This window comes from Hylobates moloch, unplaced genomic scaffold (genome assembly GCF_009828535.3).
Source record: "Hylobates moloch isolate HMO894 unplaced genomic scaffold, HMol_V3 SCAFFOLD_19, whole genome shotgun sequence".
NCBI lineage: Eukaryota > Metazoa > Chordata > Mammalia > Primates > Hylobatidae > Hylobates > Hylobates moloch.
Genome location: NW_026652294.1, coordinates 22583293 through 22610683, shown reverse-complemented (window position 1 = coordinate 22610683; position 27391 = coordinate 22583293). Strand labels below are relative to the sequence as shown.

General features: G+C 53.8%; 3 protein-coding genes, 1 long non-coding RNA gene, 1 other non-coding gene and 1 pseudogene across 6 annotated transcripts in view; 2 read left to right on the top strand and 4 right to left on the bottom strand.

Moving 5' to 3' along the window:
* Positions 1-10467, bottom strand: part of TEF (TEF transcription factor, PAR bZIP family member) — a 33119-nt gene extending 22652 nt beyond the window's left edge. The window contains exon 1 of the mRNA XM_032138846.2: positions 10302-10467. Coding sequence (XP_031994737.1) covers positions 10302-10368 — 67 coding nt within the window. The 5' untranslated portion in view covers positions 10369-10467. The remainder of the gene's footprint in view (positions 1-10301) is intronic.
* LOC116459567 (U6 spliceosomal RNA) lies at positions 883-989 on the top strand. Its single transcript, XR_004245606.1, has one exon. It is a non-coding gene; the product is annotated as a U6 spliceosomal RNA (small nuclear RNA).
* On the bottom strand, positions 6327-8836 carry LOC116459087 (uncharacterized). Its single transcript, XM_032139376.2, is given in 3 exon segments — positions 6327-7892; positions 7894-8192; positions 8704-8836. Coding segments are annotated over 3 exon segments (807 nt in total). The 3' UTR covers positions 6327-7517.
* A 7500-nt stretch (positions 10468-17967) lies between the features above and the next one.
* The window catches only part of ZC3H7B (zinc finger CCCH-type containing 7B), a 54740-nt gene continuing 45316 nt past the window's right edge, over positions 17968-27391 (bottom strand). For both annotated transcript variants that reach the window (XM_032138834.2, XM_032138836.2), the window contains exons 17-23: positions 26508-26593; positions 22570-22703; positions 22310-22415; positions 22110-22218; positions 21698-21831; positions 21366-21529; positions 17968-20997 (exon numbers count right to left, since the gene is read on the bottom strand). In XM_032138834.2, coding sequence (XP_031994725.1) covers positions 20745-20997; positions 21366-21529; positions 21698-21831; positions 22110-22218; positions 22310-22415; positions 22570-22703; positions 26508-26593 — 986 coding nt within the window. In that variant the 3' untranslated portion in view covers positions 17968-20744. The remainder of the gene's footprint in view (positions 20998-21365; positions 21530-21697; positions 21832-22109; positions 22219-22309; positions 22416-22569; positions 22704-26507; positions 26594-27391) is intronic.
* Positions 23052-27358, top strand: LOC116458822 (uncharacterized). The gene is made up of 3 exons (XR_004245406.2): positions 23052-23442; positions 23582-23821; positions 27237-27358. It is a non-coding gene; the product is annotated as an uncharacterized LOC116458822 (long non-coding RNA).
* LOC116459557 (small nucleolar RNA U3) lies at positions 25631-25732 on the bottom strand (annotated as a pseudogene).

Below are 27391 nucleotides of genomic sequence, written 5' to 3'. Positions count from 1 at the left end.
ATATATATATATATGGGAAGCTTTTTCAAAAACCTGCTAGTTTGGCCATGAGGAGACTTGATGTCTTAGAATCCTGTCTATATAGTCTAATGGCTAATATGACATTATTGCTGGGAAGAAAAACCCATTCTCAAAGTATTAGAGGATGATTAATGATAACAGTGGAAGGTTCTAACACGTGTTTGTGAGAAAGATGGGATATAGTAAGAGGAAGTAAAGATTTAGATTTTCTTTTTTTAGCTGTAGTTATCCAAAATGAATAATGCCTACTCCACTCATCTCCCAGCCTGCAGCAGCTACCCTAACAGGCAAGTGACGCTGGTGAGAAGTGAGACCAGCAGGTTAAGCCTCCAGGACTTGGTGTTCATGTACTGACACTCCTCAGAGAGTTTTCCCCTGGATAACCAGAGGGTAAATGATGTGTCACAAATACTGCAGGAGCATTGCAAACCCGTTCTCTATCGTGCTTAATTGCCAGCCGTGAGAGGTTAGCTACATCAGTTTACGGCATTAAACAGTGCCATCCTGGAGCTGGGAGCCATCATGTTCTCCTCTTCCTTCTCCACCACAGTAGCCTCTCTCTACGTCTGTCTCCTATCACTAAAGTGGGAATAATGGTGTGACCTTGCCCCGTCTTAGTGGAGGACTAAATGTTGGGAGAAGTAGTTAGCTAATTTCCATAGTTTGTGAGCCCGACAAAGAAATAAACCCCATGAGAAGAACATGTTATTACACGATTAAGACTTTAAAGGCTGAGAGATTAGAGAGGCTTTTCAGGGGGAAAAAAGAGAGAGAAAAATAAAGGTATGGTGTGGAACAGCGGCCCAGCCTGGGCAACATAGTGAGACCTCATTTCTATAAACAGGAAACAATTAGCCTGATGTACTCGCCTCAGCAGCACAAATATTAAAATTGGAACGATACAGAGAAGATTCACATGTCACCTGTGCAAGGATGACATGCAAATTCGTGAAGCATTCTGTTTTTTCAAAGAAAAAAAATTAGCTGAGTGTGGTGGTGCGCCTGTAGCCCCAGCTACTCAGGAGGCTGAGGTGGGAGGATTGCTTGAGCCCAAGAGATCAAGGCTGCAGTGAGCTGTGATTGTGCTACACTGCTCTCCAGCCTGGGTGACAGAGAGAGACCCTGTCTCCAAAAAACAAAACCAGAAACAAAACCACACTGGTTTCTTTAGGGAAGCATGGGTCCTGGGGCAGCAGTGACTTTGTGGGGAGGCCTTCCTCAGTTGCTGACCCAGCCACATGGCCACGGGCAAGCGACTTCTCGTGTCTAAGCCTCAGTTATTTTCCCCTTGGAATCAGAGATGGATACGCCCACCTCACAGGATGGTTGTGAGGATGACCTGTGATGTGCAATGCCAAGTGTCCGCCTGGCACGGTGTACAGTGTGGAGTGGGTGGGTACTCACCCTTCCCCTTCCGTTCAAGCTGTGTTGGGTCAGGAGTAGAATTATTTTGGGTGTGAGGACAAGGCTGTGGGCCTGAGGGTGGGTTTAGAGTCTAAGCTACAGACAAGTGAAATGTCCATTTTCCAAAGCTGGACGACTGGCTGTACATTCTAGTCATGACTGTTCCAGAAACTTGCTAACTAGCCCAAGTTAAAAATTTTGTTCAGGCCTGGCACGGTGGCTCAAGCCTGTAATCCCAGCACTTTGGGAGGCCGAGGCGGATGGCTCACTTAAGGCCAGCAGTTCAAGACCAGCCTGGTCAACATGGCAAAACCCCATCTCTCTGAAAATTAGCTGGGCATGGTGGTGGGCACTTGTAATCCCAGCTACTCTGGAGGCTGAGACAGGAGAATCACTTGAACCCGGGAGGCGGAAGTTGTAGTGAGCCGAGATTGCGCCACTGCACTTTAGCCTGGGCCACGGAGTGAGACTCCATCTCAACAACAAAAAAAAACAAAAACAGAACAAAAACTTCATTTAGTTTAGCATATGCAGAACAAGTGATTTTCATTAAGCCATTTTGTCAATTTGGATTATTTTTACTTCAACTTGAAGTTTAGAGGAGCTAAAACTCCAACACAGGAGTCTTTGGCCAGATACCCTATAATGATCTTTTTGGCCATATATTCAGCGCCTAGTAGAACAGTGCCACTCTGTTTTCTGGCTTACTGAAAATGGGACATGGGCCTGGGACGTGTGAGAGCAGGAGGGTGATAAGGCTTCTTCCATTGAGCTCTAAGAAAGCCCGGTTATCTGTGTCTTTTGTGCAAATCAAATGCAGGAGGGCACGATGCTTTGTTCAGGGTAATAACTCAGTAAAAATATACTTTTTTCTCTTTTTTGAAAAAATCCCCGCCCCATCAGTAAGTATTTGTTGGCTTGCTTTGTTCTTGGTGCTAGTAGGACAGTTAACCAAACCTTTCAGAGCCAAATGATATGCATTTGGACCATTAATAACATCGACTAACAGGCATTGTGTTTGATTCACAATTGAACCTGGAACAGCAAACATGAGCCATCCTTCAGCAAGTCTGCCCGCACAAGCCTTGCCAGCAGCTCTCCTTTTTAGCCCACATTCCTGTGCCTGGGCTCCGTGATTTGTACCCTCCTTGGTCTCAGTGTGTTCCAGGGGAGAAGTGGTGGGTGGAGGCTCTTTACTGATTCTTGCCCTCCTCGTCAGTACTGTCAAAAGTGCTAGTTTCCTGTTTGTCTTGCATTGTGTCCGCTACCAGGGCTTGGTCTGCAAATGGAGAGCTCCGCCAAGAGTGCCCTTTCCAGAGAGAAGCCATCACCTCTGCCCCGTGTGATGTCTCAGAAGCCACTACCGGATAGCCACGGTTTCTGCAGTGAAAGCCATGCTGGGGGGACAGAGGTGGGGCTCTGGAGCCAGACCCCCTGGGGCTGACTCCTGCTTCCACTTTAGTCGGCCCTTGAACAACAGGGGTTTGGACTGCATGAGTCTACTTACGTGTGGATTTTTTTCAACAAAAGTTACACTAAGTTTGCCTGCCTCTCCTGCCTGCCCTTCGACTTCTGCTACCCCTGAAACAACAAGATCAACCCCTCTTCTTCCTCCACCTCCTCCTCTTCCTCAGCCTAGTCAATATGGAGACAAGGCTGAAGACCCTTACAATGATCCACTTCAACTTAGTTAAGATTCTGTTATGATTTTCTTTTCTTTTTTTTTTTTTTTGAGACAGTTTTGCTCTGTCCCCCAGGCTGGAGTGCAGTGGTGCTGTCATAGCTCACTGCAGCCTTGAACTGCTGGTCTCAAGCAATCCTCCTGCCCCAGCCTCCAGAGTAGCTCGGGTTTCAGGTGTGCACTACCTTGCCTGGCTAATATTGTTTGTTTTTTTTGTTTGTTTGTTTGTTTTTTTGTTTTGTTTTGTTTTGTTTTTTGAGACGGAGTCTTGCTCAGTTCCCAGGCTGGAATGCAGTGGTGTGATCTCGGCTCACTGCAAGCTCTGACTCCTGGGTTCACACCATTCTCCTGCCTCAGTCTCCCGAGTAGCTGGGACTACAGGCGCCCACCACCATGCCCGGCTAATTTTTTTTGTATTTTCAATAGAGATGGAGTTTCATCATGTTAGCCAGGATGGTCTCAATCTCCTGACCGTGTGATCCACATGCCTCGGCCTCCCAACATGCTGGGATTACAGGCGTGAGCCACCACGCCTGGCTTGCCTAGCTAATTTTTAATTTTTTTTGTAGAGACAGGGTCTCACTGTGTTGCTCAGGCTAGTCTCAAACTCCTGGGCTCAAGCACTCCTCCCACTTCAGCCTCCCAAAGTGCTGGGATTATAGGCGTGAGCCACTGCGCCCGGCCATGATTTTCTTAATAACATTTTCTTTTCTCTAGCTTACTTTGTTGTAAGAATACAGTATATAGGCCAGGGGCGGTGGCTCATGCCTGCAATCCCAGCTCTTTGGGAGGCTGAGGCAGGCAGATCACGAGGTCTGGAGTTCCAGACCAGCCTGGACAACATAGTGAAACCCTGTCTGTACTAAAAATACAAAAATTAGCCGGGTGTGGTGGCATGCGCCTGTAGTCTCAGCTACTTGGGAGACTGAGACGGGAGAATCGCTTGAACCCCAGAGGCAGAGGTTGCAGTGAGCCGAGGACACACCATTGCACTCCAACCTGGGTAACGGAGACTCCGTCTCCAAAAAAAAAAAAACAGGCCAGGTGTGGTGACTCACGACTGTAATCCCAGCACTTTGGGAGGCCAAGGCAGGTGGATCACGAGGTCAGGAGTACGAGACCAGCCTGGCCAAGATAGCGAAACCCCGTCTCTACTAAAGATACAAAAATTATCCGGGCGTGGTGGTGGGCGCCTGTAATCCCAGCTACTCGGGAAGTTGAGGCAGGAGAATTGCTTGAACCTGGGAGGCGGAGGTTGCAGTGAGCCTAGATCATGCCACTGCACTCCAGCCTGGGCGACAGAGTGAGACTACGTCTAAAAAAAAAGAAAAATACAGTATATAATACATACAGCATGCAAAATATATGTTCATCGACTGTTGATGTTATCTGTAAGGCTTCCCATCAATAATAAGCTATTAGTGGTTAAGCTTTTGGGGAGTCAAAAATTATATGCAGATTTTCTACTGCGTGGCGGGGCAGCATTCCTAATCCCCGTGGTATTCAAGGGTTAACTGTATTTCTTGGTGACCTTGGACAAATTGTTGAACCTCTCTGTACCTTGGTGTCCGAAGTAAAGGAGTCCATTCAGGCACAGTGCTAGGACCCCACCTGGCCTATAGCATGTGCTCGGTTAAAGTTAACTCTACTGTAATTCCTGCTTGGGTTGTTCTGGGGATAACCTTATTTCTCCCCACCAGCCACTTCCCCAAGAATAGTGCGTGGGGGGGGTCCTTACAGACAGGGAGATGAGAGCGTCACTCCTCTTTATGACTGTCAAGGCTCTGCAGGCGCTCGCCCTTCGGGTCTCTCCAGCCTCACCTTGTACTCCTCTTCCCCTTGCTTGCTTTCTGCACCCATGGTGGCCTTTTATTCCTCAGACCCGTTTTGTCTTTCCTGTCCCAGGAAGGGCCTTTGCAGGTGCTCTTCCCACAGCCTGAAAGTTCCTCGGGTAGCTGGCTCTTCCTCACCCTCCAGGCCTCCAGGCCTCAGTTCAAATGCCTCTCCCTGGGAGAGGCTGGTCCCGACGACCACCGCCTCCTGCCTAAACACAGAGGATTGTGTCTCCCCTCTAGAATCCAAACACCAGGGGAGCAAGAGTAGAATTGGTTTCATTCACCCCGGGCTCCCCAAGCATAGCAAATGCTCTGGAAGCACATGATGAGTGGCTGGGTGACGAAGAGCTACCGCCCAAGACATCGTTTCAGAGCCCAGGGAACCCACCCTATGGGTAGACACGAGCCTGGTGTCAGGAGGAACTGGGTTTGAATCCTTCAACAATTGTGTGGCCTTCCCTCTCTCAGCGTCGATGTCCTTATTCGTAGAGTGGATGATCATACCTTCCTTGCAGAGCCATTGCACAGATAGTGACATAGGAGCACACAATACAGTCCTGGCACATGCTCAGGAGACAGTGGCTGTCAAGTCAGGAGCCTGTCCTGCAGCAGCCTAGCCATCGGGAAGGATCACTCCTCCACATGGCGTCAATGCCTGGCACTTGGTAAGAATGAGTTTCTCACATTTCTCTGAAGGGGTGGGGTGGGGGGCAGGTAGAGAAGAAGGCTCTGGGTGCCTAGGGTGGGAAGGAAGAAGAGAGAGACTGGCCCTGAGGGTAGCCAGTGTCTCTGAGTTCATTTTCTCACGAGAAGAACGGGAAATATACCATTTAGAAAGAGGTAGTGAGGATTAAATGAGCTAGCATATCCAGCACATAGAAGGCCGTCTCCCCATCCTCATCCCTGAAAGCAAACTCCTCGATTTCTCAGTTTTGCTCTGGTTCCCAGGCTGTGCATGGAGGCAAACACAGGGCCCTTTACTTAGGCCAAGCTCGGGAGAGCCCAGGCTGCACCGAGTCCACCCTCTGGGCTCATTTCCCTCAGTCCACCAAGAGGATGACACCAAGGCCCCCTCTTGTACCCCTGCCTCTGCCCCAGCAAGTCCTGCTGAGATCCTGCCTGCTATGAAATGGGGCTGTCCCCATTAGGTACAGGGCAGATGGCACCATGCCTCTAGGAGCCTTAGCACGTGTTTCCAAGGAGACAGCCGTGTGTGTGTGTGGGTACACACCAACTTGTAACATCCAGTTCTTCAAAGGCAGGTGGAAAGAAGGGAATGAGGGTCAGGTTGCAAATGGGATGTAGGTGGAAGGCGCACGATGCCAGGCCATGCTGCTGTTTGCCTTTCACAGAAAAAACCAGCACAGCATCTCACGGTTTGCAGACACTTTCACATGGGATAACTTACTTAATCTCGGCAACAAGCTCATGACACAGATATTCTTTTCCGCTTTTTAAAGTCTGGATATAGAGAGGGGGGCAAGTCCCAACCAGTGGGTTATAGAATTAGGATTCGTGTCCTGACTCTGATCATAAGCCCCCTGCTCTCTTCCCAAGGCCACACTGCCTTGCCTAGAAAGGATTCTAGATCAGGAGTGCCCCTACGTGGGGATGCCGCCTGCCCAGCCCGAAGCAAAGGCCTTGTTCAGCCTTTGAGGTGTATGTTCCGGCTTCACAACTCCCTGAAACGGAGGCCTGAGTGACCGGAGATAGCAAGAAAATGGGAGGAGGTGTCTCTAAGCATGGCCAAGGCCCCATGGGAGAGGGAAGGATAGGGTATAAAATGCTAATCATATGATTTAGAGACACAGTGTCTTTCCAGAAGCTGGAAGAGAAAGACGTGAGAGCTGGAGTGAGCAGTCTGGAACAGAATCAACTCTTGGAAAAGGATCCTTGGGAGACAGGGTGGGAGTGAAGACAGGAAGAGTGGTTTTCAGGATTTAGGGCCCAGGGACATAGAGGGGAAACTGAGTCAGTGCTTGGCTACAGACCCACCCTTTTGCTGGAAATGGATTTCTCTGCCAAAAGGGAAATTGTTTGAACTCATGGCCTAGAGTGAAGGCCACCAAGCAGCCATTGTCGCTGGAAGCCAAGGGAGTCTGGGAGCTGATCAGCTCTGGTGGAGAAAGTCTGTTTATCCAGGGACAGGAAAGAGGCAAGGTCTACACGGGCTGGGCTGGGAGGCCCAGGGGCAGCACGAGGGAGAGAGACCCCAAGTCTGGGTTTCAAGGGGCATCATTGAACTAGAAAACAGAATGAGGCCGGGTGCAGTGGCTCACACCTGTAATCCCAGGACTTTGGGAGGCTGAGGCAGCTGGATCACTGGAGGTCAGGAGTTCGAGACCAGCCTGGCCAACATGGTGAAACCTGTCTCTACTAAAAATACAAAAATTAGCCGAGCATGGTGGCAGTTGCCTGTAATCCTAGCTACTCAGGAGACTGAGGCAGGAGAATTGCTTGAACATGGGAGGTGGAGGTTGCAGTGAGCTGACGTTGTACCACTGCACTCCAGCCAGGGAACAGAGTGAGACACTGTCTCAAAAAAAAAAAAAAAAAAAAAGGCCGGGCGCAGTGGCTCACACCTGTAATCCCAGCACTTTGGGAGGCCGAGGCAGGCGGATCATGAGGTTAAGAGATAAAGACCATCCTGGCCAACATGGTGAAACCCCGTCTCTACTAAAAATACAAAAATTAGCCTGGCGTGGTGGTGGGTGCCTGTAGTCCCAGCTACTCAGGTGGCTGAGGCAGGAGAATTGCTTGAACCCAGGAGGCGGAGGTTGCAGTGAGCCGAGATCGCACCACTACACTCCAGCCTGGTTATAGAGCAAGACTCTGTCTCAAAAAAAAAAAAAAGAAAAAAAGGAAAGAAAAAATAAAAGAAAGTGGAGTGAGAGGCTGCATGGAGCGGAGAGCATGGGGAGAGCACACCTGGAGTTTCTCACACTCCGTATGGCTTTCCTATACACTTCCCTCCCACTGGAGGCGAGATACGCTCTGCACGTGACCTAAATGCATGCTGAAGCACAGCCATTGGGCAGGAGAAAGAAGAGAAAATGGGGAGTTTGTAAACAGTCCTCCAAAGAGATAACTGCCCCCTTCCACTGGACAGGAGCAGCAGGAAGTCCACCAAAGCAAGGGCACGTGGGCCTGAGGGCATCCCTGTTTTCTGTAGCACCTGGCCTCTGTTGTCTTTCTCCCATTCACACCCAAAGTCAGAGCAGTGGCAGATGGAAGAGAAGCCACTTCAACAACTGCTTAAGTACATGGTCCCTGATGGCAAGTAATTCTGTATCATTCTGTGTGGTGGATATGCCCTCTTCTCAACAGGGTCTATTGCTTTTCAGGTAGACATTTCTGTTTATAAATGGTCTGGAGATTCGGGCAGCTTTGGGAAACTGATTGCAGATTAGGGGGCAGTAATGTGCTGCGGTCATTGTGACCCCTGTGGCTCTTCAACCCTCTTCCCCTCATTTTATCTAGCAGTTGGCTGCAGGCATCTGTCGGTCCTGTGGGACCTCATGCTTCTCACTCTCAGTGAGATGCCACGTGAAGTGACAGGAGGTGACCCAAGAGTGGCCCACACCCCTTGGACCTGCCCAGCCATGCTGGACTAACTAATTCTCGGCCACAGCTTGCCAGTGCTCGGCAAAGCTCTGCCTGAAACCTTGGGCGGTCCCCTATGTGCCAGGCCGACTTCCCTCATCCACAGTGAGGGAGGGGGACTTTTCGGCTATTGCAGGGCTCTGCAGACCAGCTGGGAGCCAGAGACTGGCAGCTGCTGCCACACTTCAAAGGCCTTGTTATCCTCATCTGAGAAGCAGTGCCCCGAGTCGCCCCTGAGATTCCTCCATGCCCCGCTGGCAGCCTCGCCCTGCATGTGTGTTCTGGGGGGCATCCTGGGACACCTCAGGGGAGCCAGGAGGGGCTGCACCACCCTTCCTGGGTTCCTGGACCAAGGAAGGGACCCTCTACCTTAGCTTTTGGACATGTGTTCAGCTCTGCCCACCCACACAAGCCACTCAGAGATGCCAAAAAGTCAGCTGTGGCTTGTTTGTGGGTGTGGACTCCAAATGGGGGCAGATCCCTCGGGCTGAGTTGCAGAGGGCTTCGCTGAGGAGGTGGGCTTCTCCTGGTGAGCAACTGGTGTCCCCAGTGCTAGGAGGCCACAGGAGCGCCTTCTGTGACACTCATCTCAGAGGGTGGCCTGGACTGTCCCACCATTTGACAGCATGGGGTGTGGTCGGAGGGGCCTGAGCCCAGAGCTGCGTGCGAGAGCTCCAGAGCCCCTGCCCTAAGCTCCCAGTACCTCCTTCCCCGTTCGGGCAATGTCTCCCTAGGAACAGAACCTGCTGACCCTCCTTTCCTGGTTTAGCACAAGCAAACCCACACCCGGTTCCAGAGGGGTGAAGGGAGGCCGGGGGCTGTGGGATCTGTCTCCTGGCTCTGGTTTGAGAGTGGGGTGAGAGCGTTCTGTGGAAGGAAGTCCTGCAGGGACAACCAGGGCCACCTGATGATGCTAGGTAGCAGGTGCTGGCACAGCAGGATGAGAGGGAGGCCTGAGAAAGGTCCCCTGAGAGGACACCCCAGGTGCCCAAGTCAGACTCAGGCAGCAAAGGCCAGCTGGGCAAGGAGGAGTTGGAGCCCTGGGGACCTGGGGGTGACCCCTGACTTCTGGGAGCAGAATAGATTTGGAGAGAGATTTGTCAGTATTCTCCCCCAAACTAATCTGGCCATGGGGTTCCCAGGCAGGACTTGGGAGACACCTGGTGCTGGCCACCAGGTCTGCCCCTCAGTCCACGCCCTCCTCTCCTCCCTTGCGCGTGTTTTGCCTGTGGTATCCTAGGAACGCAGGGCTTCGAGCCTTGTGGTCCTGTTACATAACAGCTTCCATCCCATCCATGAGTTCAGCCCTCCGGCAAGCGGGAGCTGCAGCAGGCGCACCAAGGAAAGCCTTTACTTCAGACCCAGGCTCCTGCTGCCCAAATCCACAGTGCCTGCCACTCCTCTGCCACCCCCAGCGTACGGGGGGAGGGAGCTTCATAAGCAGTCAGCATCCAGCCAGATTCTTTCAATAGGGCCCCCTCTCCTGTCCTGGTCCCACATGAGCACAGCACCTGTCAGTGGCCACACACTGGCCATGGCTTCCCCAAATCCAGCAGGCCTAGGAGACAGTCCCAGAGCCGGTGTGACACATGCCTCCTCGAACCCCTCTCCGCACTCTGCACCCTGAGACCAAGGGCACACCACTGCTGAGCCCCTCCCTGGCTGGGAGATGCCTGTCCTGCCACTGTGCCTGTGGCTGCCCCTCGCCCTCTCGAGTACCTGGGCAGCCAATCAGTGCAGGTCACCTGTGCTCCTACCTGTTCTCTTCTCTGGCCAAGGCAGAGAGTGCTCCAGCAGGGACTTGAGGACCTCAGGCATGTCCATGGCAGGGGCCACTGAGAACCAGTCGCAGCTCACACAGCCCAGCAGGAGGTGCTTGCTCCCGGGAGTTCAGAGGCAGCTGGAGAGTCAGGGGCCGGCCAAAGCCGCAGGCTAGGGAGGCAGGCGGGGTGGGAGCCTTGAGGCAGCCAATGGCCAGCACCAGTCCCGGCCCGCCTGTCCACCCCCAGCTCGGCCACCTGCCAGCTCCGGCTGCAGCCAGGCCTTCCCTTCCCGCTGCTTGGCAGGGCGGGCCTGGCCCTGCGCCAGCTGCAGCACGTGGAGCTGTCGCGCCAATCCTCTGACAGAGAGCCCAGCCTGTTATCTAACTTTCGAAAGAGAAGTTCTCCCCCAGGCTGGGAGCCATAACTGGGGCTGCCAGGTGGGAACGGTAAGCTCCACACCCACAGCAAGCATGCATCGGCATGGAGGTGCCCTGGAGGCCCAGGCACGCAGTGGAAACCATCCCAGGCTGGGACCTGAGGCTCCAAGAGAAAAGGAGGATGACAGGCAAGGACAGCACCTCAGGCAGCCCAGCACAAGATACCCTGTGTTGGCAGATGCAGGGATGCGGGTGGGCATCATGCCTTCACCTGTGCGCTTGTGAGCCTCAAAGGTTTGTGGCTTGTTTTGTTGCTGTGTTTATGCCACGCACACTTGTCCTACAAGGCACGCCAGTGTACATATGGCATGCATAATTGGAGCTTTATACCATCTGCACAGCCTGAAGCCTGTTCCCCAAAAGGAAGTGATAAAACCTACCGCCTCAGGTTCTTTGGTCTTCAGGGGAGAGGGAAAAAGGGGCAGGTGCCAGGAGACCAGGCACCACTGAAAGGGGGGCAGCTCTGCCAGCCTGCTTCAGGCTTGTCCTGGATGAGGAATCCCTGCTTCCCAGTCATTGTGGGGACTTAAAGTGCCAATTGGCTGTTTGCTGTAGTTCCCTCTCATACCCTCACACCAGGACGCTGGCCCCCGTGGTCCTTGGGTTACTCGAATGTGTGGGTGAAGCCGAGGTTCTGGATGTCACCGTCTACCTCAGACCAACATCACATCAAAGCCACAATTGCCAGGGGATGCCAGGTTCTCTATTCTGCTGTACATTGCTGTGGGATCTCGAGCAAGCTTGGCAGCAACTCTGGGTCTCAGTTCCTGAACCACCGAATGCAGTGACCTCTAAGGTGCGGTTCAGCTCTAGTTCTATGGCTCTGAAGCTCCAGGTGGGCTGCAATAAACATTTGGTTTTCTGCATGGTAGCTGATTTTTTTTTTTTTTGAAACAGGGTCTTTGTTGCTCAGGCTGAAGTGCAGTGGTGGGATCACGGCTCACTGCCTCATCCTTGTAAGTAGCTGGGACCATAGGTGCATGCCACCACACCGGACTTTTTTTTTTTTTTTATAAAGACACTGTTGCCCAGGCTGGTCTCAAATCCTGTGTTCAAGCCATCCTCCGGTCTTGGCCTCCCCAAAGTCCCGGGATTACGGGTGTGAACACTGCCCCTTGTCTGTAGCTGGTTTCTAAGCAGTCCTTTGTTTTCCAAAATTCCATTTTGTACAGAATAAAAAATACTCCAGGAGCCCCTTCTGGCTTCTTCCTTTCCCAATGACCCCAGCTTATCCTCTGATTACCCTCCTTCCCTCCCTAATGACCCTCCCCAAATTATGCTCTTTCCCAAATTTTTTTTTTTTTTTTTTTTTGAGACGGAGTCTCGCTCTGTCGCCCAGGCTGGAGTGCAGTGGCGCAATCTCTGCTCACTGCCAGCTCCGCCTCCCGGGTTCACGCCATTCTCCTGCCTCAGCCTCTCCGAGTAGCTGGGACTACAGGCGCCCGCCACCACGCCCGGCTAATTTTTTGTATTTTTAGTAGAGACGGGGTTTCACCGTGGTCTCGATCTCCTGACCTCGTGATCCGCCCGCCTCGGCCTCCCAAAGTGCTGGGATTACAAGCGTGAGCCACCGCGCCCGGCCGCTCTTTCCCAAATTAATTAAAAATTAACTTTAACTTTTGAATACAAAAAAACAGTATGTGGCTCAAAGCTCAAAACCTCCGATAAGGTTTGTTTATTTATTTGTTTATTTAGACACACAGTTTCATTCTGTTGCCCAGGCTGCAGTACAGTAGCGGGATCTCAGCTCACTGCAACCTCTGCCTACCAGGCTTCTGCCTCAGCCTCCTGAGTAGCTGGAATTACAGGCACATACCATTACGCCCAGCTGATTTTTGTATTATTAGTAGAGGCAGGGTTTCGCATCGTTGGCCAGGCTGGTCTCAAACTCCTGACCTCAGGTGATCCGCCCTCCTTGGCTTCCCAAAGTGCTGGGATTACAGGTGTGAGGCACTGTGCCCAGCCTCAAGGAAGTATACTTTAGAAATGTCCTTTCTATCCCTGTCCCTCTTTCCCATTCCCCAATGTTTCTTTTTGCAAAAGTAAGCATACATATGTATATATTTATGACACACACACACACACAACATTTAATTTTGCAGAGTTGTATGTTTTGACCAGCAGAGAGTGTCTTGTAACTACAAAGGACAGACCCCCTTACTGCTCTGTTTCCAGCCAGAGCCCTGGCCAGTGCTCTTTGCTCTGTGACCCCGGGAGTGAGGGTAAGGGTGAAAGTGGGCCTGGTGTGCAGGCCCCCAGCTGACCTGTGATTTGCAGCCAGGGGCAGACTCAGGCTGGGCTGCCGCATTCACCATTCCTTGGCCCAAGAATTCTCGAGTGTAAGACCGCTTATCACAAAGGTGGAGTGGGCAGGTGTCCATTGGTACGATCTCAAAAGGAATAGGAAGCACCCTGTGTTTCTCAAACATACCCACCTGCTGCAAGACATTTTTCTCTTGGAGAGATTCATTCCTGTGAGCTCTCTGCAGGCTCTTTCTTCTTCTTTTTTTTTTTTTTTTTCTGAGGCAGAGTTTTGCTCTTATTGCCCAGGCTGGAGTGCAATGGCACGATCTCGGCTCACCGCAACCTCTGCCTCCCAGGTTCAAGCAATTCTCCTGCCTCAGCCTCCCAAGTAGCTGGGATTACAGGCATGCACCACTGTGCCTGGCTAATTTTGTATTTTTAATAGAGACGGGGTTTCTCCGTGTTGGTCAGTCTGATCTTGAACTCCTGACCTCAGGTGATCCACCCGCCTCAGCCTCCCAAAGCGCTGGGATTACAGGCGTGAGCCACCGTACCTGGCTTCTGCAGGCTCATTTTAATGTGCGAATGTCCTAAGCCTCTCAGACCATGAATGAGTGCTTATCACATACCTGGCACCAGCCTAAACCCTGTGAGGAATTCAAAGTTAATAACATACCCAGCCGGGCAACTCCCTATCCTTAGAGAACTTTCACACCACTGGGAGTCCATGTTGGCAGCCCCCAGTCGGCACTCAACAGTGTCCAGCTGGCAGCATCCCCTAGGTCAGACAGGGACCACACCAGTGGGTTGCTGGGCCAGGCAGCCAGGGAGGCCAGAGGTAGTGGGAAGGGAAGGCCGCATACATACCTAGAGACCTTCAGACGGGGGCCGTGTGCTGGGAGTGTTGGGATTGTCTGCACTGCTTGGACTTCCTGGCTCAGGGATCTGCTTTCCACTGCAGACGGTCTGAGGTCTGTTGGTGTCCTTATCAATGCCACTGAGCCCATTCCCATGCCCTGCGCTTGACTTTTCATCAACTGTATTTACCCCCAGTTCACTAGGAACATGGTGTTTTCTTTTTTTCTTTTTTTTTTTTTTTTTTTGAGATGGAGTCTCGCTCTGTCACCCAGGCTGGATGGAGTGCAGTGGCGCGATCTCGGCTCACTGCAAGCTCCGCCTCCCGGGTTCACGCCATTCTCCTGCCTCAGCCTCCTGAGTAGCTGGGACTACAGGCGCCCGCCACCACGCCCGGCTAATTTTTTGTATTTTTAGTAGAGATGGGGTTTCACCGTGTTAACCAGGATGGTCTCAATCTCCTGACCTCATGATCTGCCCGCCTCAGCCTCCCAGAGTGCTGGGATTACAGGCGTGAGCCACCGCGCCCGGCCAGAACACGGTGTTCTTTGTGTCTACAGCTATGTCTCCTTGTAGGGGAGCTGTAATCCCAGACAGAAGTCTGGAGTCAGAGTCACAGTGGCTCCCTAAGAACATCTAACACCTTGTGCAGCTGAGAGGCCGGGCTGAGGGAGAACTTTATCAAGAATATGTTCTCAGCCAGGCATGGTGGCTCCTGTAATCCCAGCACTTTGGGAGACCAAGGTGGGTGGATCACCTGAGGTCAGGAATTCTTGACCAGACTGGCCAACATAGTGAAACCCTGTCTCTACCAAAAACACAAAAATTAGCTTAGTATGGTGGTGGGCGCCTGTAATCCCAGCTACTTGGGAGGCTGAGGCAGGAGAATGGCGTGAACTCCGGGAGGCGGAGCTTGCAGTGAGCCGAGATCACGCCACTGCACTCTAGCCTGGGCATAAGAGCAAGACTCCGTCTCAAAAAAAAAAAAAAAAAAAAATACGTTCCCTGTGCCTCGTCCTCTCCTTGACCAGCAGCGCATATATATTTACTTCTAGGCTTGAAACGAAGGTGCCAGAAGAGGCTGGCATAATCTTACCAATCATCAATTGAGCAAGTTCAGTGGCTCCAGCTGCGTTTTTCTGAGGACTGGGGGTTTAGGAGGCTGCAAAGGGCTCCCAGGTGTGGGGATAGACGGATGCAATTATTTGCAGAACTGTCAAGGGCTTTCTGTAGAGAGGTGTAGAGCTGAGGCAGCTGGTGCACTGTGTTGGTTGTGCTCACTGAGGCCCCTACTCACAGGGCTGAAGACCAGACACGGGGCTGCGTTCAGTAACTGGGAGCTGCTGAAGCCAGCTCTGACTCATCAATAGGATGAATATCAGCTACTGACCATAAATATCCAGGTGACACGGGTGCATGGAACTGCACATGTGAAATAAAAATTAAGAGAGAAAGATGCAGAACAGTAAGTGACATGGATTACAATGATGAATCTTTGAAGCTTCAATTCCAGTTTCACCTCCTCCAGGAAGTCCTCCCTGGCTCCTGAGCCTGGATGAGGTACCTCCTTGGTACCCTGAGTGTCTCCCCCCGTCACCCCCATCACATCATTCTACAATCTTCTATTAAGTCGGTCTCCTTTAGCACTGACTGACCTGAAGGGGAAGCAGTTTCTTAAGTAATCCTGTATCCCCTGGATCTGGGATGGAGTGGGTGCTCAGTTGATGTTTACCAATCTGAGCCATGTGAGGACCAGAAGAGAATTTAAGGGAATTGACGAGAATATACAATCTTATTCCACTAGGTTTATTGAAGTCCTGCTTTTTTTTTTTTTTTTTTTTGAGACAGAATCTTACTCTGTCACCCAGGCTGGAGTGCAATGGCATGGTCTCAGCTCATTGCAACCTCTGCCTCCCAGGTTCAAGCGGTTCTCGCACCTCAGCCTCCCGAGTAGCTGGGATTACACGCGTGTGCCACCACACCCAGCTAATTTTTGTATTTTTAGTAGGGACGGGGTTTCACTATGTTGGCCAAGCTGGTCTCAAACTCCTGACCTCGTCCACCCTCCTCTGCCTCCCAAAGTGCTGGGATTACAGGAGTGAGCCACTGAGCCCAGCCTCTGCTTGTCTTATTCTTTAATTGTTCCTTTATTATTTATTTTTATTTTTTTGAGACAGGATCTTGCTCTCCCAGGCTGGAGTGCAGTGGTGTGATCATGACTCACTGCAGCCTCAACCTCCTGGGCTCAAGCCAGCCTTCCACCTCAGCCTCCCAAGTAGCTAGGACCACAGGTGTGGACCACCATGCCCAGCTAATTTTACTTTTTTTTTTTTTTTTTTGTAGAGATACGGTTTTACTGTTGCTCAGGCTAGTCTCAAGCTCCTGGCCTCAAATGATCCTCCTGCCTTGATCTCCCAAGGCAGGATTACAGGAGTGAGTCACCCAGGGAAGGTCTTGATGCAGGCACGCGATCTCTCCAGCCTAAGCATGAGTCTGTATTTTTCTTCTGGGAACTCTGCCTTGCCACGCCACTTCGGTTTTTCACAACGCATCCAGAGGTGCTGTGAATTCCAGAATGTCAGGGCGGAAGGGACGTTTGCCAATAACCAGTTCCCAGTAGTTCTCGATCTTTTTTCTGCCTCCTTCCTGAGGGTCCTTGGAACCTTCGCTGAAACTCTCTGGGCTATAAACGTGGACAGCGAACTTCCACGGTTGCTGTGAGGGACGGATGTACTAGCTGCACAGTAGCTGCTGCAAACAAGATGCTCAGTAAAGCTGGCTGCTTTTGTTCCTCGCGCCATCATTTATCAAGCATCTGAGCGTCTACTGCACACCTGGCCCAAATGACTCCCTGTCTTCAGGCAATTCTCTGGTCTCGAACCGCTGTCCTGGTCCACTCCACACTGCAGTTTAAAGCTGTCTGGGAAGCCGGGCACGGTGGCTCATGCCTGTAATCCCAGCACTTTGGGAGGCCAAGGCGGCGGGTGGATCACTTGAGGTCAGGAGTTCGAGATCAGCATGGCCAACATGGTGAAACCTTGTCTCTACCAAAAATACAAAAATTAGCTGGGCATGGTGGCGGGAGCCTGTAGTCCCAGCTACTGAAGAGGCTGAGGCAGGAGAATCACTTTAACCCGGGAGGCGAAGGTTGCAGTGAGCCGAGATCGTGCCACTGCACTCCAGCCTGGGTGACAGAGTGAGACTGTCTCAAAAAAAAAAAAAAGAAAAAGAAAAAAAAAGCTGTCTGGTGACAGCTTGCTCTTGGACATGAGCAGTCCCTCCCTATGGGACCCCCTCTATCACCCGCAGCCATGCACAATCCAAAAGATTTGACAAAGTACCTCCCACCCCAGCAGACTGAGCCCCTGAGAACTCCAGATCTAATATATCAGCTCCTTTAATTTATTTATTTCTGAGACGGAGTCTCGCTCTGTCACTCAGGCCGGAATGCAGTGGCCCGATCTCGGCTCACTGCAACCTCCGCCTCCCGAGTTCAAGCGATTCTCCTGCCTCAACCTCCCAGGTAGCTGGGATTACAGGCATGCGCCACCATGCCCGGTTAATTTTTGTATTTTTAGTAGAGACGGGTTTTCACCATGTTGGCCAGGCTGGTCTCAAACTCCTGACTTCAGGTGATCCGCCCACCTCGGCCTCCCAAAGTGCTGGGATTACAGGCGTGAGCCACTGTGCCCGGCCCCCCACCAGCTCCTTTTAAAGATGAGGAAACTGGACCCATGTGACTTCAGTCTCCTTTGGGTTCACAGAAGCCAGGGTTGCAGTCGGGATCACACTCGGCATCATAGGCGAGGCATGGCCCCCTGCCTTCCTGGAATAGCCACCTCCAGAAAGGGCAGAGGTGGGTCCTGGAACCCAGCTGGGCACACACTGCAGCGTAAGTGTAGGGAAGTGTGGGCACCGCTGGCAGCCCCACGTAGAAGGCTGAGAGCAGGCAAGCTGCAGTGAGCCAGGGAAGGGTGGCAAGTGGCAGCGTGTTGCTGCCAGTGAGATGCTGCCGGAGCCAGGGTCAGCTGGCCTCCGTGTGTACATAGGGACACAGACCTGCCCCTTACCCCTTGGAATGCTTAGCATTCCTCAGGGTAGCTAGTACCGGCCAGGTCTGTCCCATGAGGACAGAGCAGCTAAGGCCCCTGGATATAAGTGCCAGGTGGGGTGCAACAGGAGCGACATCTTGGGGACAGAGGTCAAAATGCACAAGTTTATTTTCTAGAACAAAGGCTAAAGGAAGCAAGTTTCTTTCATTTTATTTTAAGAAGGACAAAAATTGTTATTAAAACATCTACATTATTATCAAGATACTAGACCTTATGAATATTTAATATTAAAGTGTGGTATTCTTAAATTTTTAATACACAGACACTTTAAAGGACCATTAAATTGATTACTGCCCAGCTGAGAAATGCAGCATCCCTCCCCACCCACCCTGCCGCCATGCTTGCCATGCCATCTTGTCCCTGCCTGCCAGGGGGAACACAGGCCCCAGATTCAGCCCTCTGAGCCTCCCAGCCTGGGGCCCTAGAAGGCTCACAACTGAAATAGTTACCTTCATCATTAAAAGGGTCTTCCTGTCCCTCCTCCCCATCATACTCTGCCTCCCACTCTCTCTTCCTTACCCTGTGGGGGCTCTAGCTCTGGCCAGCCCAGGGAGCCCCAGATCCCAAGGGTCCCTGGACAGATCACAGGCTGAAAATGAAAACTCTGGACTTGAATCCTGTTCCTTTCAGCGGGGAGACAAATACAAATCACCTTCTTTCCCTGAGCACTCCCACTCTCTCCGCACTTGATGGGGATGGTCTGGGAAGCTAGCAGAGTTGGGCCTGGGGAGGGTGGCTCCTGTGCCTGGCTGCCCGAATCACCTCTGAGCCATGGCTCCAATCCCTGTCACCTTGCAAATAGTCCAGTGGCCCCTGAAACCCTCCTAATCACACAAGGATGGCTGCATTTTCTGGCCAAATTCTTTATCTTTAGCCCTCATAAAAGTGATTCCTTGGATACCACACACATATATAATATTATATAGAGCGATATATTTAATACCTGTGTATATATGCATCACGGGGGCGACATATATACACACTAGAAACAAGGCTGGTGACAACAGACTGCAACACCACGGATCAGGGAAAACGAGTATCATCGACAACACGGCCACACATGGCCACAGCCCCCACTTTGGGTGTGGTCTCCCCTCCCCTACAGCCACACCACCAGCACCCAAACTCTGCAGTGCTGGCCTGCTGGGGGCAGGGGGTGGGGCAGGGAAGAGGAAAGAGTGCATGCCACGATTATCAGGAAAGGTTGGGCAGTGGCGGCGGGAGGAACAGCGTCCCCTCCAGCCCTGGGCAGCCCGTCACTGTGTCAGCACGCTGAGAAGAATGGGGTGGTCCCTTCTCTCCTTCTCACCCCCCTACAGCCTAATCCCTGGTTCCTTCCGGGGCTGCCCCACTCCTGTGCCAATGGTGTGGGGCATTCTGGAATGTCTGGGGAACCAGGGGAGGGTGGATCTGCCCATGGAGGGTAGGGTGGAGAGGAGGGGGGTGCACACAGACATGTCAGACGAGAGGGACGAGAGAGGCCTTGGTGAGTGGGGGCAGGGGCGGGGGGTCCACTGGAGTCCCAGACAGCGGGTAGGGCCAGGGATCAGGGAGGGGCTAGGACAGACGGTTATAACTGTATGTCTGGGTCTAGAGAAGAGGACATACTGGGTCCCCAAGAAAGAGGGGCGGTGTCCCATCCTGGAGTGGCCCATGGTGCCCGGGGTCAAGCCTCCCTTTTCTCCACATCCCCCAGACCCTCACCCTTCCCACCTCCCACACCTCGCACAGATCCTGAGCTCATGGTGTCCTGCCCTCTGCCACCTTTCCCAGAGCGCATATCGGGAGGCGACCTCTGCTGCTGCACCCAAAGGGACCATCCTTGGGCGCCCCTTGGAAGGCAGTCCCTTCATGGGGTGCTCACATAGCCAGCCTTCCTCTGGGCCTCCCTTCCCCAGCCCCCAGGCAGGGCTGCCTGGGACCCCAGCTGCATACCGATTCAGAGACCATCACATCCCTGCTGAGGGGACCGTGGGCTCAGCCAATAATTGGCCCTGAGTCTTTTCAGCCCTGTTTTCATCCCAGCTCTGCCTTGTGCTGGGACCCTGGGCGGACCACTCCTCCCTTCTAGGCCTCAGTTTTCCTTTCTGCAAAATGGGGTTTGGGCTGGATCATCTCTGAAGGCTCTGAGGACCTACAGTCTATTTTCACTGGCCCCCGAGGGAGCAGGGTTCAGGTGGTGGCATCTGAGAAAGGGCCGGGACTCCTTAAGCTCCAAAGATCATCTAGCCCAGCTCCTCCCAGCCTTCCGGAGGGGAAGCTGAGGCCCCAGAGGGTAAGTGACCAGCACAGTGTGCCCAGCTCCATCCTGGGGCTATATTTTAAAGCTAATGGGGCCTCCGCCCTCTGTTGTGTCCTGATTTGCCCCCGGGGGAGGGGGTGAGATGAGGACGGGCCAGGGAGAAGGACCCCCTGCTGCAGATTCAAGTGGGGACCCCAGGCTCCCCAGCCCTGAGCTTTGGGCCCCCATTAGGAGCAGACAGAAGTTAAAGCTGAAGGCTGAAGCTGGAGGGGTCAGCCAGGTCCCTCCCTCCTCAACCAGGAGAGCCGTGGGAGTTGGGGAAGGGCAGCCCAGGTTTCAGCGGGGCCTCTGGGGGCTGCAGCACGTGCGCCTGGGTACGCACACTGGGGCGGTGGTGGGGAGAAGATGGATGGGGCCTCAGGGGGCTGGGGGCTGCCTGATGAGGGCGGCCCCCCAGCCCCCTGGCCTGCCCTGACCCTTCTATCAGGCCTTCTGGCCCCACCCCACCCCCTGACCCCAGGACTTCACCCACGGCCAACACCTGGCCCTACTCCCCAGTGGTGGCAGCGGCAGCAGCAGCAGGGGCTTCTGGGGTGGCACCGGCAGGGTCCCCGTCCTCTTGCAGCAGGAAGTTGTATTTGCCAAAGTCGTCATCCCGTGGGCACAGCAGCATGTCCTTGCGAGCCTTGGCCAGCTTCTGCTTCAGCACCTCGCGCCGGTCCAGCCACTCATTGAGCTCCTCCTGTCCATGGGCGCAGCGGCACTTGTCCCCATCTGGGCAGGCTTTGCCCTTCTGGAGCCTGTGGGTGGCAGGAGGCTCACTGCCCGAGCTCTGTGCCCTTCCCACCCCAGGCTATCAATCTGGGGGCAGCCACTTGACCTCCCCCAAGACAAGCCTTTCCCTGGGCAGCTGGGTCCCAGCTCAGGGAAAACTTGGGTGTCCTTTCCCTCTCTGGGATCTGCCCCACAGCTGCAAATTAAAGGTATGGATAGGTCTGAGCCCAGCCCTCCAATCCACCCTTCCCCACCACCCCCATGGCTGCAGGCACAGCCAAGCCTCACCACTCCCTGCACACCACCTCCAGGCCAAGAGGAGCCAGAGCTGGCCACAGACTCCATCTCCTTGGGCCACCCCATGTCCCACCAGGCCCTGCCCTCCCAGGAGCACCTGTCGCAGAGCCGGAACTCGCCCATGGGGAAGCGGAAGGCCCAGCCGCTGGTGTCACTGTCGGACGTGAAGACCTTCTCCTTGTGCTTCTCGGACTGGATGTGCTGCTGCCACTGCTTCTTGCTGTTGCTGTTCTTGCCGCAGAGCCAGCAGTGGTAGCCCATCTGGGAGCACAGCCATCATGGGTGCCTGCTCCCCAACACCTCTGCCCGGACCACCTCCCTTGGAGAAACTGAGCGCTGGCCGGCTGGGCCCTCCAGGCTGCCCCTCCCAGGTGAGGCTCAGACCACAGCCCCGACCACAGCCCCGAGCATGCAGGGCAGGGGTGTTACCATGATGTCTGCGTAGTCTGTGGGCATCTGGATCTGCTTCTCCCCTTCCCGAGAACTGATGGGGGTCCCTTCCCCAGGCTTCCCTGGGTTGTGTTTTTTCAGCCACATGTCGTAGGTCTGCTGCATGTCAAGGACTGGGCAGGGGACAGGGACAGGGCACCTGCTGAGGGGCTTCTCCATCCATTCTGCCCCATGGTCCCCACTTGATTTGGGAGCCGTGGGCGTCCCAAGTCCTGCTGATGGGCCGCTTGGCCTCAGGACCTGGCCTCAGAGAGGGCCCGGCCTGGGGTAGGTGGAGAAGGGCAGGCAGCAAAGGGGTGCAGCAGACGCTCTTGGGCCCGCTGGTGAGTTGAGACGTTCAGCACTGAAGAGACACCGGGGGAGGGCCCGCCCGCCCCGTCTGCCCACTCACTCTTGTTCTCCTTCATGAAGGTCCACATGTCCCTCTCCTCCGGGCTGTGTGCGAAGGAGCAGTTCCCCACATATTGGCACTTGCGGCCGTTCTGTGCATGGATGCAGAGCTGTGGGGTGGGCGTGGGGAGATCCCCTGAGTCCCGCTGGAAAGCATCGCTGCCTCCTTGGGGACCCCCAGCCCCCCATCCCAGCGCTCACATCGTATTGCTGTGGGAAGTTGCGAATGGACGGCAGTGGCCTCACTGACACCCATTTCCTCTTGGCCTTGGACATCACCAGAAGGACCCGCCGCTCCTTGGTCCAGCTCCAGGAAAGAGCAGGGTTGGGGAGAGGTCAGGGCACAGCCTGTGTGCTATGTGACCTCTGTGGAGAGCCCTGGCCTCTCTCAGTTGGCCTCCACACCTGTGGTGGTAGGGTGGCCCCATCCCACCTGAGCCCCCACCTGGCATCCCACTTACCAGTGCCGGGCCTTGGCACTACAGTACTTGAGGTCCTTGTCGGGCTCCACCACTTGCCCGTTCCTCCAGCACTGGCCACATACAAACTTCATCTGCAGGTCAAAGGTGCTGGGCCCATGTGTCCTCGGGGCACCCTGTGTGGGGATGGGGAGGGGGGTTGGTGAAGCTGCAGGCACCAGGCCTGAGGCCTTGGGGTCTCCACACAGGTGGCCTCCGGGAGAGCCTTGGAATAAGCTGGTCTGCTCCCGGGTCTTCCTGGCAGGCAGTGACCTCCCAACTGCAGGCCCAAGGGCTTCCCAGGGGAGCCAGGCCTGGAACGGGGCTCCTCTTTCCACCCTCTGTGGCTGGTCCCTGCCTCGCCCAACTCCCTGGGAGGCCTGCTCTGTGGATGCTGCATTTCCCAGGGCAAAGCTCCGTTCCGCCACACCTCCCTGCCTTTGTACAGGCTGTTCCCACTGCCCTTCCTCCATTCTTCATCCAGCCTGTTCTAGAAACTGTCCTTCAAAACTCAGCTCAAGCGCATCTCCTGTGGGAAGCCTGCCCCAGAGCTCTCCTAAGCTGCAGCTGCCCATTCTGTGAGCTCCCACAGTCTCTAAACTGCTCCTGTTGACTGACTCACCCGGCTATGAGTGCCGAACCTGTAGAGCGGGGGGTCCAGGAGATGGGAAGCCGCCCCGGCGGGGGTGGGGTGGTGGTGGCAAGAGTCAGCCTTGGGCGGTGGGACAGGCATCTGAGTGGCCCTGGTCTCTGGCCCTCCCTCCAGGGCAAGGCCTTGCTGGTCTCTAAGGCCCCACCCACCACGTTCCTTCTCTGTCCTACGCCCCAGCCTTTGGCCTGCTCTTCTGCACCCCGGGACAGGATTGGGGGCCAGAGGTAGGAAAAATGCTCACTCTGCCTTGTCTCCCACCACCTTGAACCCCCTCAGCTGGCTACGTTGGCCAGCCTGCTGTTCTGTGAATGCACCAGCTGTCCCCTCTCCCTCATGTAACCTCGAGCCTCCCTGTCTTCCCAGGAGCCTCGAGTGCAGGGTCACCCCTTGCTCTTCCACGCTGCTGGGCATGACCCTCCTGCCATAGGAACTCGCCCGCAGAAGCTGTGGCCTACTCCCCTGTGTCCCCAGCATTGCCCTGCCCAGGGTCGGCCCTGGAGCAGGAAGGAGCTGTCCTCATTGCTGACTGACCCCTGGCCTGGCGCTGGACAACTCGTGGGCTGCTCAGCCCCAGAATAACACACGTATGACCCTGATAATAAGGTGAGGTCATGCCTTTATGAGTGGGATGGCCTGCACTAGAGCAGGCAAGAAGTGCACCCATGTGGCTACTGATTTCTGGGTGTTCCCCTCGATTCTCACAAGAAGCATGAGAGGAAGGCATTATTACCATTTCCCAGGCGAGAGAAAGGGGGCACCGAGGGTATGGTGGCTTAGCCACTGCACTATTGACAGCCACTGCAGTCCTGAGCTCCTCCCTCAGGGCCAGACCCCATGCCCATGTTGATGACTGCATAGTCTCACCAGCTCCTTGCCATAGCAAGTGGCAAGAGGGGTCTCACTATGTTGCCCAGGCTGATCTCAAACTCCTGGCCTCAAGGGATCCTTCTGCGTAGCTGGGCTACAGGTGTGCTACCACACCCAGCTAGTGTTCTCTCTTTAAAAGGTCCCATCAGCTCCTCACTCCTTCTCTGCCAGGCTCCTGGCCAGAAGGAAAAAGAAACAGATGGGGAGGGGAAAAGAGGACTTCACAGGAGACTGATGGAGGGCAGCAGGGACCAGGAAGAGGGGAGAAAATGAGAAGAGGACCAGGAACAAAGTCAGGAAGCAAGGGAATGTTCAAGGTGGTGGGCAGCCCTGCCAGCTAGCCTGGCCCAGGGACCCCCTCAGGCAGCCTGCCCTGCTCCCTGCCACACTCTGGTCAGCCTCCTGAGGGGTCCAGGGGCCCAGCCTTCCCCCAAGTTAATCAGCGGGTGGCCTCATGTGGATGAAAGGGTCAGTGCTCATGCCTGGATGGCACGGAGGCCTCATCTCACACTTACTGTCTCCTGGGTGCTGTGCCCACCCCTCTGAGCCCCAGGGTCCTCCACTGTCATCTATAGTTACAGTGATCCCACCACCTGGGGACGATGTGAGCACAGGGCAGCTTAGGTTGGCTCCTGTGAGCCTCACACCCACCCCAGGAGATAGGAGGGCCAGGGTTCCGATCCCCGCCTGGGGGTGATGGACGGGAATGCTGCAGGTGGGAGGGAGAAGAGCGAGCCCCGGACAGGACATCAGAGAACCTGGGAATTGCCCCACTCAGTGTGCCCCTGGGCAAGTCACTAACAATCTCAGCCTCAGCTTCCCCATCTGCAAATGCCACAATCCCATGCTCTCTTCAGGACCATGGCGAAGATCAGGAGGGATGGGAGGGGATACCACAATCAGTGGTGTCAGTCCAAGCCGTACTGGGATATTTACAAGGTCTCAACGGATTTCTCCTGAAGACCTTTTTTTCTTTTCTTTTTTTTTTTTTGAGACGGAGTCTCACTCTGTCGCCCAGGCTGGAGGTCAATGGCACAATCTCAACTCACTGCAACCTCTGCCTCCTGGGTTCAAGCAATTCTCCTGCCTCAGCCTCTCAAGTAGCTGGAATTGCAGGCGTCTGCCACCATGCCCGGCTAATTTTTTGTATTTTTAGTAGAGACAGGGTTTCGTCATGTTCGCCAGGCTGGTCTCAAACTCCTGACCTCAGGTGATCCGCTCACCTCAGCCTCCCAAAGTGCTGGGATTACAGGCGTGAGCCACCACGCCAGGCCTCCCGAAGACTTTTTTTTTTTTTTTTTTTTTTTTGAGACGGAGTCTCACACGGTTGCCCTAGCTGGAGTGCAACGGTGTGATCTCGGCTCACTGCAACCTCCACCTCCTGGGTTCACACGATTTTCCTGCCTCAGCCTCCCAGGTAGCTGGGACTACAGGCGCCCACCACCACACCCGGCTAATTTTTTGTATTTTTAGTACAGATGGGGTTTCACTATGTTGGACACGCTGGTCTTGAATTCCTGACCTCGTGATCCGCCTGCCTCACTCTCCCAAAGGCTGGTGGGATTACAGGGGTGAGCCACTGCACCCGGCCTCTGAAGACATTTATTAATTACAAACTATAGAAATGATCCCTGAAAGTATAGTCTTAATTACAAAGAAGAAAGCTCTAATTTTACAATAGAGAAATGTTTACAATGGAGGCACCTTGAATCAAGTTATGAAAGTTTAATTAGATTGTCACCAGTGAAGGGACACACTGAGATGATGCATCCCCTGATGCGTGAGCTGAGAACACGACATCACCTCTGTGGAATGAGGAAACTCACACAAGCCCAGAGGGATGGACCTTTTACAAAACATCTGGCTCTTCAAAAATGTCAATGCAACACAAGGCAAAGACTAAAGAACTGTTTCTTCATCAAGAGAGATGAAAAAGAGACACGACAAGGCTCATGCCTGTAATCGCTGCACTTTGGCAAGCCAAGGTGGGAGGCCAAGGTGGGAGGATTGCTTGAGCCCAGGAGTTTCAGATAAGCCTGGGCAAGATGGCAAGCCCCACATCCCCAGCCCCATGGTCTTAAAAAATAGACAAATCAGCCGGGTGTGGTGGTGCATGCCTGTAATCCCAGCTACTCAGGAGGCTGAGGCAGGAGGATCACCTGAGACCAGGAGGTGGAGGCTGCAGTGGGCCATGATGATACCACTGCACTCCAGGCTGGGTGACAGAGCAAGACCCTATCTCAAAATAAAATAAAATGAGACACAACAGCTGAATGTGTACATTATCCAAGTTACTTTCGTAACTTGATTCAAGGTGCCTCCATTGTAAACATTTCTCTATTGTAAAATTAGAGCTTTCCTCTTTGTAATCTGGGGACAATTCACGAAATCTGAATAATGGCATAGTATCAGAAGGCCTTACCATGCTGCTGCTGGCCTTCCCCGCGTGCGCCTCCATCTGCTGCCAGTACTTCTTAGACTCCTGAACGATGTCTTCGTGGGTCATGCCTGGGGAGGGTGGGGGCAGACACAGGCATCTTTCAAGGTGCTCAGCAAGGAGGGAGGCAGGGGTCCACGAGGTGCCAGGGCCCCCCGAGGCCCAGCTGGAGGAGCCCTATTCTCAGCCCAGCCACAGTAAGACATGGGGTGCAAGGGAACCACTTTGTCCATCTGCAAAATGGGAACAAAGACTTGCTCCGAGCCTCACTGGAAGTGAAAGAATTAAATGCAACCAAGAGTGGGAAAATGCAGTAGAAAGATATTGGCTCTGTACTGTGGTAGGGAGTCCCCTGCTCCCATGCCAGTGACCCTGTCTCTGGGGCTGGTGACTCAGCACCCTTCCCTGACCCCCATCTCCCTCAATGGGGCTGCAAGCCTAGTGCCTGCTTGGCAGCCCCTGGCCTCACTGGCACTTAGGGCTCCATGCCTGCCCAGACTGGCTCATCAGCTCGCTGTGGTACCACAGCTCTTTACTGCCAGTCCCCAAAGGGCAAATACCCCAGCCTGGTGGCATGGACTCCCCAGTCTGTTTCCCCGCCAGCCTCAGACTGTTGCCACTGAGCCCGACCTTGGAGATCCAGCTCACAACTCTTCCGTGAAGCCTGCCCTCTTCTCAACGCTCTCCATCTTTCTCACATCTTTCCCACAACAGATGTGGCCTTCCACCTTGACCTATGGCCCCTGCTCCACGACAGCCAATCATCATCAGTGCTTACTTGGGGCGAAACACTGCACTTGACATCCAGTTTCTTGCTGATGATCTGCAAGTATGTATCTACAGGCCAGACCTTTCCTGTGAACCTCCAG